General features: G+C 37.9%; 1 protein-coding gene across 1 annotated transcript; it reads right to left on the reverse strand.

Moving 5' to 3' along the window:
• Positions 1–553: 553 nt before the first annotated feature.
• On the reverse strand, positions 554–11,928 carry LOC145782873 (bile acid-sensitive ion channel-like). The gene is made up of 9 exons (XM_082594639.1): positions 11,754–11,928; positions 10,940–11,075; positions 9,723–9,938; positions 8,810–9,020; positions 7,693–7,882; positions 6,926–7,065; positions 5,523–5,630; positions 1,969–2,104; positions 554–1,218 (listed from the first exon to the last, which is right to left on the reverse strand). Exons 1-9 carry the CDS (start codon positions 11,926–11,928, stop codon positions 1,025–1,027), a joined length of 1,506 nt encoding a protein of 501 aa, XP_082450765.1. The 3' UTR covers positions 554–1,024.
• Between the last annotated feature and the right edge of the window lie 798 nt (positions 11,929–12,726).

Here is a 12,726-nt window from a genome sequence, read left to right on the forward strand (position 1 = left end):
TGTTACCACGGCAATCCTGAAAGGCTCGTAAAAAACAAAATAACAATAATTTTGTTGCACTAAAACTACAAACAGTGCTAACTTGTGTAAATGCAATTACCATTTGCTGAGTTTTCTCGTGTTTATTCAATCAAAATTTTAATTGTCCTTTTCTAATAACCATACCTTTCGTCGGCTGCATAGCCGAGTGGTGAGAGCGCTGTAACGGCAGTTGAAAGGGTGCCGGTTCGACACCGCTCATGAGCACGCGGCTGTGTCTTTGGCAGGACACTTAAAGGCATGTCTGAAGATAGGCTTCTTTGTCTTTCAGCCCACTTAATCTAAATCTTCAACCACCATGTGTGAGCTTAGATACGACAACCAAAACCACACCCTCTTTAAGCCACCCCCTTTGCTACGTCACTGGTCTCGTCTATTCATTCTGCATCTAATAGATCCGTTGGCAGCGCTGGAAGAGTAGACGTAGTAGGGGCCCTGATCAATTTATTTATACTCACTATTCACATCATTCAGTACAGTTTCTATCTCCGTTGCAATAACGAAATGTGCCATAATGTCATTAACATGAGTGGTAACGTTAAACTTAAAGGCATCGTCTGCAAACGTTAAATCAACATCGTTGATTAGTTTTGAATCCTTATCCTCGGACTGACAGTTCAGTTTTGTTTTTATTTCTGACCATCACAACGAAAAACCAATATATGCCAAACATAGCAAAGGTCTAGAAAAAGGTAGAAGCGACAAAACGCGATTGACAAAGCCTTTGATAGGTTACTACTGGTAGTTTCGCGTACTTGTAGAGGCTCTTGACGCAGGCCAGCTACCGAGATTGACAGAGTGAAGTTGCGATATTTGAAATTTGTTGCCGGGAAATTATTCATGCACGTAACTAGTAAAAATTTAAGAAACACTTTGCTAAACGTTATGTACAAGTGTACAACACAACAAAAACCGTTTGCAATTTCGCAAAACATTTGCTGCATCACCTTGCTGTGAATCCTGTGATACAACAATCGTGAGCCTTTCATTGGGAAATGGAAGTTTGTAAATTTGTGCTCCAAGTTGTAGAAGTAGTCACATTTTCCACTTTTGCTTTGTCTTTTCTGTTGGAATTTTTTCGTAAAGATTTTGAACTTGTGTAAATCCTCACAATCAAGTATTGGATCACTTCTGCCATGGTAAGAAAACTCATACCAACCCAAAGACCAAGTTGTCCTCCTGAGATATTAAAACAGTAGTAAGAACAACATCAGCTTTAAAATATTTTGAAGAAAAGTTCTGCAATAAATGAAAACGTGGCAAAAGAAAGCCAGACAAAGTAGCACAAAATAATCCAATCACCCACAGTCGGAGCAGGAGGGTAGCGTCAATACGTCAGAATAAGCTCAACCACCGATCTTGGACCATCATCGCAACTGCATACAGCTGGTGGAACGTTTTGCTCACTTGTGCTTTTTCAATAAGCATTATCAAATTTTTGTCCAAGCTTCTTTGCAAGACCAATAGGACGATCATCGTTGTTGAACACGAACGATAACCAATACTACACTAAGCACTGTTTTGTTTAATTTTTCGTCACCAACGTTTTTGTCGAGTCCAGGCTTACTCCCAGCGGTGAAAGGTTTTCTGGGCGAAAAGGCAAGCAAGCAAATCTTCGTGCCCACCTTGGCACGCTAGTAGCCTAAGTGTCCAGCCAAAGGCATAACCCCATGCTTTTGTACATTTCAACAATAATCGGAAACTTCACTCTATCAATCTCGGTGACCTGAGCTGTGTCTGTGGGTCAAAGCCTCTACGAGTATGCGAAACTAACAAGATTAAGCTCTCAAAGAAGCTTTCCCTGTCTGAGGATAAAAATTCAATCAATCAATTGTTGAACCAAAGCACTTTTGACTATCATAGTAGGGCTCTTACTATTCGGCTAGCTAATGTGCCAACGAACACCCAGGATTACGAATGATTTTTTACCTATGTCACTGGTAAGAGATGATTCATCGATTTTTTTCGTTTGTTTTTCCTTCAAATATCCGATTTCAGAAAAAGTGACATCCAAAGCAACGTAGCTGTTTCCTTGAAAAAGTTCCGATTCGATTTCACAGTCGTTCTAAATACCAACAATCACTTGACTACGTGAACTGAAACCTCAGCATTATTATATAAATCAGGTCTACTGAGCCACCTCTGTTTGTCTTGCAAACAATGCCAACCACACAGTAACTGCCACCTAATAATTTGTTATTTTAAGCGTAAAACACCTTCAGAGGTTGGTGTAGGCTACTATAAATTACGTTCAGTCGATGTAGTGGCGTAGCTAGGGAATGTGCCGCCCGGGGCGGATTCAGATTTTGCCGCCCCTTCAAGAAAAAGCAGGTGAAAATGAAATGCGTTTTTTTATCAGCACTGCAATACGCAACGTGCTAATTTCAATTTGCGGTGTAAAGTCAGACGAACGTACCATTATCAGTAGCGTAGCCAGGAATTGTGAAAGGGAGAGGTTTTGACGGTCGGCGAGCGAAGCCCGACGGCGTACTCGCCGAAGACAACACTTATCGGCGGGGGGTCTGGGGGGCCTCCCCCAGAAAATTTTGAAAAATTACTTTGAATTTGGTGCTTTCTGAGAGCATTTTTAACAAAAATGTGGGTATGAATATTCCTGTAAAACGGTGCTGTCCGGTGGCATAACAAAAGAATAAGATCATGTTTTCTTCGGCATTTTTCGAAAATAAAGCTGAAGTCTTTATGTTTTCTTGTTGCTAATTCCTGACGGAGATATTTGAATGTTTGATATTGGCAAAACTATAGCTCTTTTAATGCAGTTTCGTTTAAAATTAGGCAAACTTTTTTTTAGAGACATAGGTTGAATGCTTTTTTTTGCGAGATTATTACAGTTTTATTATTTATCAATTTTCTCCTTAGTTGATCCAAAAAACGATCTAATTCCGGTAAGTCACTAACTTTTATGTTTTAAAGTTAACCCGAAGTTTAAAAAATGTAACGTCATAGACGTCATACATCTTAATGAGTGTCAGACAAAAAGGTTTGAGACAAAGAAGTTACTTTATTTCTGATATATTCAAGTTTTGTATAACGAATCACTGGAATCGGGTATAGGCTATAAAAGGTTAGTGCAATTTTTCACGGCTGTAGATATTGCGGTGTTTTCATCGACTGCACGAGTTAGCTGGATACCATGGTTGTAGAGCTGAACAGTTGTAGAGCGGTCACACCCTGCTATATGAATTATGAAAGGTCATTCGAATTATAAAGCATAATATGACACACAAGTTCTTACTCATTTTAAAAGATAAAGCACCAGAATTGCTTTCACATGTCGAATTCGTAGAATCATGCTTGCAGCTAACAGCTATGAAAAATTTATCAACACAAGCAATAAGAATGCAAAAAATCATTGATACTGATGAAACTAAAGGGAAAAAGGAAGTTGACGAAGAACCTTTTCACACATCTTGCTAATGACATCCTCAACAGTTGGGACCAATTTTCTATACAGATTAAGCAAAGCCAAACCATTTAATCGGTTTTCAGAGGTTGAATTTCTTAAATAAGTTTAAGTCTTCGAAGAGCAGAAAAAGATTTTTCATTGGTGCAAGTGGTGATGATGATGGCTATCCCTCGTCTTCGAGAATGATGGCCTTCGCAATAAAATAAAAGCGAACGGTGAGTTCTTAAATGGTTAATTAGTCCAATCTTGGCTTTAAAAGTTCGGTTACATTTGGTACATTTAAGGTCCTTTGGGAGAGTTGGTTGTGGGTGTGATTGTCGTTCTTTTCTTTGCATTCTTTTTTCTTTTAACCTTTTAGAGCAAGCTCTCTCCTCGGACTACTACCTTAACGTGGTGAGAGAGTTTCCGTGCCTCAATGACCTCTAGAGCTGTACTGGCGGGAGCTAACTGCTCCCAGAAGAGTCACCCATGCCAGGTTGGTCGAAAGGTAGAGGTCAGACAAAACGTAGTCCAAAGTCCCCAACGGCGGAACAGGCGGATGAAGCCAGCCAGGCTCAACGACTGGTGCAAGTGGTAGGCTAACTGGAAGAGTAGCCAGAATGCGGAGTAAAATATTAATGTTTGGAAACGTTGACTACGGGCAAAATGGCAATGCACTTACAGCACTTTTTGGCAAGCTGGTTTGGGAAGAATTGAAAAGACATCGATACCACATATACGCAGTTCAGATATAATAGCAAGGGCGTTTATACATGGCAGATCTGCTTCGTAAAATTCAAAGAGTGATTCAGTTTTCTCCATTTAGTTTTTCTCAAAAGGGGGGGTTGAAACCCCCAACCCTCCCCCCCTTTGGCTACGCCACTGACCACTATAATTTAGTAATATACTGAATGCAAAAGCACAAAAACTGCTGCAGAATTAAAATAATCAGTTTGTAACCTTTTACAAGGCTACCCAAATTTGAAGAGCATGTTTCCGCCTCTGCTTAATAAAGGCTAGTAGGAATTTTGTAACGTATAAAAACATAACAGCAGAAAATGTCATGAAAATTTGAAACGTTTTTAGATATTTAAGATGTTTTGACAGGGCCGGATTTAGCAGTAGGCAGAGTAGGCAGTTGCCTAGGGCGGCAAATTATTGGGGGCGGCAAAATATACGAATATATTACATTGATAAATGATAATACTGTAGGCTACGTGAATATAATTATTCACAACAGATATTTATAGGAATTAATAAATATGTTATCACATCACACACATTTATAAACAGTGCGGCAAGTCATGTATGGCAAGTCATCGCCCCTAGAGTACTTCACGTTTGATTGGTTTTCAACAATATGTGCTGCTTAGCGCTTGTTTTATTTTTCTGTCTCGCTTAGTATGGAGGACTAGGGTTTGTCTGTGCAATTTTTATTAATCTTTGTTCGGTTTGTTTCACTGTTAGTAAATTTAAAGGAGCCTAGAAAAAATGTTTTTAGTCGATGTTAGGTTGATGGAAAAGTTGCAGGCTATTTTGTGTACTTGCCTTGATGCTTAAAGTATGTAAACCATGAATGATCGCATGAACGATCTCACATTTTTGAGGATTAACTCATCTTTACTTGTTTCTACAGACTTTGAAGAAATTATTGATTTGTTTGCAAGAGAAAAAGCCCGCCGCAAGCTATTTTAAACAATTAGTTCATTATACAATAACATTCATTGATGTATTCAAATAAACAGTGCAAATAACTTTTTTGTAAGGAATTGAAAATATAAATCGTAGCGCACCATCGAAAATTTTTTTTGGGGGGGCGGCACTTTTCGTATCTGCCTAGGGCAGCGCTTAGGCTAAATCCGGCCCTGTGCAGTTTTGAACGTTGCCATTCTTTTTGCTTTTATTTTTCGTGTACTTTTGCATTATAAAAAAAAAGTCCTGTCTGAAAGTGCCGCCCGGGGCGGTCCGCCCCCCCCCGCCCCCCCCTAGCTACGCCACTGAGTGTCGATGTGAAACAAACGGGTGGCTTTTAAAATGATAGCTTAATAATGAGGTTAAGTCTTCATCAAAGAGATCTCACTTCAAACTGCATGCTCGTTTGGACTCCTGGAAACGTGGCATATGAAACTGAAGTGTAATATTCGGTGAAATTGCACGGCAGAGTGCATTGGCAATCTTCGTGTGTTAGCTGCAAAGAATCAATATAAGTAGAGAGATAAGTACCAAGGTGAGTGCTCACATTTTTTTAATAAAAAAAGCAAATGAGAATTTATTTGATTTCGGACTGCAGCAAAACGTCATTTTTACGCCAATTGGAAAGTGTGAAGCTTAGTACTTTCATTTCACTTTTATAGCCCAGTAGCGTTGAAAGGAAGGTCCAATGATGAGTCAAATCAAATGATGTCCGGTAACAAATCCATTTTATATGGAAAATTGTAAACCTGCAGGATGTAGTGGTATCCATCTGGAATCCTGAGTGTTGCGCGAAAAATAAATAAACATGTGAAAATAAGTAGGCTATGCCATAAAAATGTGAGTGTAGGTTCGTGGCTGTCTGAAGGTGCGGCCTGATTTGTTTACGGCCCCCTAAAATCATCTCAGGCCAGGGTCCGATAATACCCTCCGGAGTCCGGACCTCCTGTCAACGCTGCTGCACCAAGCCATTAATCCAATGATCCTTTCAAAATACAGAAAGATACAAGTGCCAGTGCGTATAATTTAGCTTTGCACATTCGGCTGGTAAACTCAATTACGATTGTGCTCAGTTGCCTTAGCCTATTGCAATTTTTTTATGACGTAGGGTTAATTTGTTTTCCTACATCTGAAGAGTCCATGTGCAAAACGATCAAACTACCAAAACCACCTTTCGAGTAAACTGAAAATTAAGTTTGAGATTGATCGTTTTGTGGCTGAACCCTGTTATTTTAAAGCCTTATTTTGAGATATATTGATCGTTTTGCCGCAAAAACAAAAGCTGCTACATAAAAATTTTGATATTAACGCAACGGGAGATGGTAAAATATAAAAAATCAGAAATAATAGAGTTTGATCGTTATGCACCTGGACTCTTCATCTGTTGCATGCTTCTTTTAAGTGAACAAATTTCTAACTTTTTTGCTTACAATTTTGAATTCTAATGCCAGTAGGCCTATTTATGGATAGGAGCGTAATTTTGTAAAATTATTACTTGAAAAGTATAAAAAAAAATTATGCCGGACCAAATATGCGTATCCGGGTTAGAGTCTTAGACCGCGAGCCAAACTTGCGTTTCTCATCGACTAATATGTTTTATTTCAGAATATTTGTGCCACAGACAAGAAACAAAATTCTGCCTCGCACAACATATTTTCGCCTCGCGTCACGCGGGCCTGCAGGTTGCACAATGCACACCCCTGAAGTGGAGCTTATGCATAAAAGGTTTATTATATTTGACAACGGTCCATGCCTACAAAAAAGGTTAAAACATGGAATAAAAAGACTCACGTTATGTTCTACTTCGTTTGTATAAGCGGTTGAACAATTTTCCACTTGGCGAGGAGTGCATTCTTTGGCGTAGTTAGCTGCCCAATACTGATCAAAATTTCTGCACCTGCAATAGTCTATCACGTGATCTGTATAACATTCTGGAACAGAAAATCATGACGTGCTGTAAGCCTATCACTAGTGTCGTAGCCAGGGCCGTTGAGAAGATAATTTGGGCTCGATAGGGAAGATGTTGGAGCTTTGAACCAATTGTAGATTTTTCAAGGTCAAAAAGTTTATTTCTCAAGCAATTTCTGAAAAAATCACACAACAATTTATGTAACAATAGTAAAGATTACCTGGAATACTTTTTTCTATTTTTATGTTTAATGAGTTTGTAGGGATTTTACTATTTTTACAAACTGGTTTAAAGATCCAAATAGAGTGGTATCTTTAAATCACTTTACTAAAATCAAACTCGCAATAAACTGATAACCAAAACTTCCAAAAGATACTTGTAGTTACGTTTAAATACGCATAATGCAAGCAATATTTTGAACATAAAATCATTTCTCGTAGCAAGTGAGGTGACGGCTTAAAAAGATTCTCCGTTTTTTGTGTGCTTTATGTCTTAAACACGACAGTTACCGCATTATAAAACATGACCAAAAGGTGTAGACTACTCCCTTTTTTCGGCACATTTGTTGTTGCACTACTACTTATAACAATATATTTTTTATATTCTATATTTTTTAAATACGCTTACATTTAAAAGTATTTTTTCTTACCAAGCATACACAAATTTAAAGAATAAGTAGAAAAGTATTTCAGCGTTTTTTGCGTGTCTGGGTGGCACTGGCCCCACGGAGCATACATGATTTCCGAATCTTTTCTGGATACCACGGCGTATGCTTTGTGACCGACAGGGATAGCAGCACCGCTCATCTCCACGTTAGGAACTTCGTACTTTGAGTGAACCTAATGAGACAATAATCTTATTTTAGGAAATTTAATGCAATGCAATGGTTGTTATATTTGAATGTGCAAACACAATTTTTTGTATGATCAGTGCAGTGATGCAGCTGGAGTATAGTAGGCTACAGCCCGTGGCCAAAAACCTACCACTTTTTTCACTCTCTGATAACAAGTGGAAGCAGTGTTCTGTGTTGACAGGGAAGTTTAAAAGGTATTTTTGGACCCGGAACCCGGGATGATTTTAAAAGCCCGTTACCATTCCAAGGGGCCGAGAAATTGAGGAAACCACATCGTAGGCTACTCGTTGGATATGGAGTGCTTTTTTAGAAGTGTCTGAATTTAGGGCAAATTAGTTTTTTCTCTGAAACAGAACTAGTATTTGAGTTCGAAGTATACATTACGTCTTGACTAGAATGGTGCAAGACAAAAGAACAACAGGACGACAAAAATAAACTATTTTGACAACATCAACCAAACTATAAGACTGAAAATTAACTTTAGACTAAGTTATGTAGAAATTCATCACAAAAACGAAAGACCAAACAAAATGGAAAAAGGTCATATAAGAAATGTCACAGATCATCAAATATGATCAATATGTTGAAACGAATTGTGAAGAAGGGAACGTTCTTCATGGCTTACGGCTATCAGCACAAGGCTGAGGACTCGCTAGTAAGGCCTACAGTGAGCAATTGCGATTCGCTAACCATAACGGTGTAGCTTTCACGCTAGCCATTTAGACCATCCCATCAACTATATGTTTCTCGGCAGCCGATTGTCGCAAGAATTGACAGCGATAGACACCGTGTTTTGCCCATGAGGCCGATACTGACATACCCCGCCTCATGGGCGAAACACGTGTCTATCGCTGTCAATTCTTGCTACAATCGGCTGCCGAGAAACATGTTGAAAAGAAGATGCATTAAATACCTGAAACATGATTCCCGCTTCATGGTGACCGTATAAAGCTTCTTCTGTGTAATTGTAATGTTGAACATCTAATACAAGAGACAAGCCTTGACCGAACCCTGCAACTGCTTGATGAATATGGACTGTTGGGTCTGAGTTATAAGTGTAACATTTCCCCAATCGTGTCAGCACAGAACTAAACTCCGAGACTTGACATCTGGTTGATTTGAATCTAAACACAGCATTTCTATGAGTTTTTTTTATTATTAGTAAGTTAATCGTTATTTATCTGCGGTGAAATGCTCAGCCTACTTTTATGCCATCTATCGTGCAGCACGTTTGTACATAGGCTACAAGGGTATAGGATAGTTTCTTTTCCACTTCTTCTTTTAAGCAAACGCAAACAAACCACAATTTAGCATTAAAGCAAGGCTTTCAAAATATTTTTGTTTTTCCATACCGACACCAAAGTAGAGAAGTATTAAAGTTAAGAATGATCTATGTGAATATTTGTTGAATAAAGGATAACTTTCGAGTTTACCTCCAAAACCACAGCCCTAGGAAAGTAAAACATTTTGAAAGTGCAAACAAACTTTTGTCTAAGCAAATATATTTTCAAAACGCAGCAATTTACAATTTTTTATAACTTGCTCAAATAACTGGGCTTTTTGCCCAAATCCGCATTTTTTTTTTGTAGTGGAGGAGTGACCACGCCTCCTTCTTCCGTACCCCCATCTCTTACAGGTATACCCAAAAAACTTCAACAATGGAAAGTAGTCCAGCAGCCAATTGGAAACAGTAAATGATCAAGCTCTGTCATCGGAAGGTGATTTATAAGCATGCAAAACTGCCACGATAACGTCATAACTTTTTTTCTAAGTTAGCAAATGAATATGCTGCTTATCAAACAAGCAAGCAAAGACATCAATTCAACCTGCAATACTTTAGCGTTGTGCCTTCCTGCAGTTGATAGCCCTTTTCATCCAAGTAGTTAGAAATCGTAAAATTGGGTATGGCTTCTAGGTGTTCAAGAGCATGAAGCGAATGAGGAACATCATGGGTGGCAGCATAGGCTACAAATATCGGAGATGTTATTCGGTTCAACAAATGAAAATTGTCAATTTCCTTTAAATCCTCAGCTCCAAAGTACCTGCAATAATTTGCTTTAAAAAAAATCGAGACCTGTCAGATAGATATACGCTGATTTTGAGATCAGTCAACTGTTCAATGCTTGTGGTGTGCACTTGAGTAACAAATTTAAAGGACAGTTCAGTGACATTTAGTGGATAGAATTATTTACAATTCAACAACAAGCAGAAACTTTACTCTGTGACAACAGTCAAGATGAAGCTTTCAAAAGTCTTTTCAGTCTGGTCTGGTGATAAAGATTTCCTCAACCGATCAAATGTGTTGCTTCATTATTATTTCAAAATATAAAGCCTTAGATAGCGTATGAACATGATCAACTGGACATTTTCATTCGTTTCAATTTCGAATTCAACAAACTTGCAAGTTTTTCGGATCACATTTCCAGCTTGACTGTCTTCATTTCAGGAATTTTTAATTCTTTAATTCAAAATAAAGTTTGGCAGAAGGACCAATTTTTTTTATTTCAAGTTCATCTTGATTCCCTTTCTTGAGTTGTAAGAAAAATGTCAGCTTTGTTGTAGTCTACGGAGCAAAGCAGCAACAAACAATAGTATTATCATAACTTTGTACTTCACTGCCTAAAATCAGATGGTCTAAAGAGCTCTTTACTCCAGCTGTTTAACAATGTGATTAACGTCGCAAGACTTGCATTTCATGTCATCGATGGAAACTATTTGAACTAGCCCTATAGAGTGTAAGACAAAAACTCAACAAACAACTCAATTTCTGAAAGGTCTTGCCAGTGAGTCATATGTCCAGTCAGCTGGAGATCGTGATTTCTCATCCTCATCCAATTGAGGATTATTTTTTAGATTGAGTAGAATGATGCTTGCTTGACATTGTGCTGGATATACCGGTACAGGACTTGCATATTCAATGATTTTCCTATTGATTGTAGCCGGTCAGCAGTTGGCTAATACTTTTTAACTATCGACACCTGATGTAGGCTGCAGTACCTGATATCACCAGGCTAGGCTACATCTTGCTGTCATAACAGCCTACCTGTTGTAATTACAAATAGTGATTGCCGGAATATCTATTTCACTGACAAACTTTCGAGTGATGGAGGTTGTTGATTCGTACTGAAAGTAATGAAATATCCGCGAGTATACTTGGAACAACATCATGCCAGTTGAGCCTAAACATATCAAGATGATAAAGTGCATCATGCTATGGTAGGCTAACAACCAAGATTCAGAAAAAGGAATCGATTTTACAAAAGTTGTTAAAGGATGGAAATTTCTTTAAAATTGTTTACTTGTGATCCGACTAACAACAGCGTAACTATAAAAGTTTTGACCAATGGAAATAGCCTACATTTAAAATCGATTTAACCTCCTATATACCAATTTTTTTTTTGCAAAAATCTGGCTTTGACAAAACAAATAGCCTATAGGCTAGGCTACACAAAGAGAGGCTCAATTTTTCATTTTGCGCTTGCATCGTATAGTTGGCCTCTATCAGTTTTGTTCTTCTTTGAACCAGCCTAAAGTGAAGCCTTAACCCTATATTAACCACTGTAGCAAAACTGCTACATTTTCGGTAAATTTTTGTGACTTTGTATCAGCATTGCTTTTTCCTTATTAATCAATGTAGGCCACCCTAACAAAAATGCCACAAATGGGAACGGGGAGTCAAGCAGCTCCAAAAAAGTTAACAGGCGGAAATTGTTTATTGCACCAAGGGTAAAAGTTTCTTTAAGGAAATATTATTTATCCATTTATAAATTTATTTGGCTATTCATAAAGTTATTTCGAAGATGGCTGGATCTCAAATTCAAATATAGGCCTAACCCGAAACGAAGCCGACTACTTACTCAAAACAAGCAAAATCCAAACCACCCTTTGGAAGTTGTTGACGCTGTTACACCAGTAAGAGATCCCGTGACAGGTGGTACGATCTGTAAATTCTTTCTCAATCTTGCATGCTTCTGAATCAGATTCGTTTCCATCTTCTGTGCTACCTGCAATACAGCAGCTTGGGCCACACATGGACCTGTTTTTATTTGTCATTCAGTTTGTTGGGTCATTCATTTACTGCTTATAAATTCGACGAGCCTATTTAAACAAAACAACGTTCAGAAAGTTAAAGCATAGTTGTTCAAATTAAGGAAGTTGTTTGAGATCAGTCAAATTTATATTCTATATTTGATTGTTTCTTCTAAAAAAGAATGGCCGACATCACGATTTCTGTCTAAAGCAAAAATTAAAAAAACTAACTATTATAATTTATTAAAAAAAATATTTGAATCAATTTTTAGATATTAACGTCTACTCTTTAACGTACGTGTTAATTTGAAGAGAAGGAGACATTATTTATGGTCTCTGTTAAAGAAGGACCTTTATTAAAGAAGGAACAAACCCCCCTATTTTTTAATTTTATTATAATTTAGCCTATATTCAAGCACTGTGTTGTTTTAATCCACGCGATTGCTAATCAACGAATATCAACTGAAAATTAAAAAATAATGTCATCAAACATGTTTAATGATGGATTGTGGGAATTTTTGTCTGTGAATTGAGAAAGCTTCTGTGAAAGCTTACTCCTGGCAGATTCACATATTGTAGAGGCTTTGAGCCATTGACGGAAGCCTAATTAGTCCGGTCACAGAGATCGACAGAGTGAAGTTTTTGCTTGCATTTGAAATGTTGTTGTCTATAAATTATTTTATTTAGTACCTGCCGCTGAACAACATCTAATACGTATTTTCGACTTGTCTGTTAACAAATAGGGGACATAACGTGGTGCTCAAGGTCCAACGATCAACGCTGTTCTTAATAAACGTATAA

Source organism: Aplidium turbinatum, chromosome 14, assembly GCF_918807975.1.
Source record: "Aplidium turbinatum chromosome 14, kaAplTurb1.1, whole genome shotgun sequence".
In the NCBI taxonomy this organism is placed as follows: domain Eukaryota; kingdom Metazoa; phylum Chordata; class Ascidiacea; order Aplousobranchia; family Polyclinidae; genus Aplidium; species Aplidium turbinatum.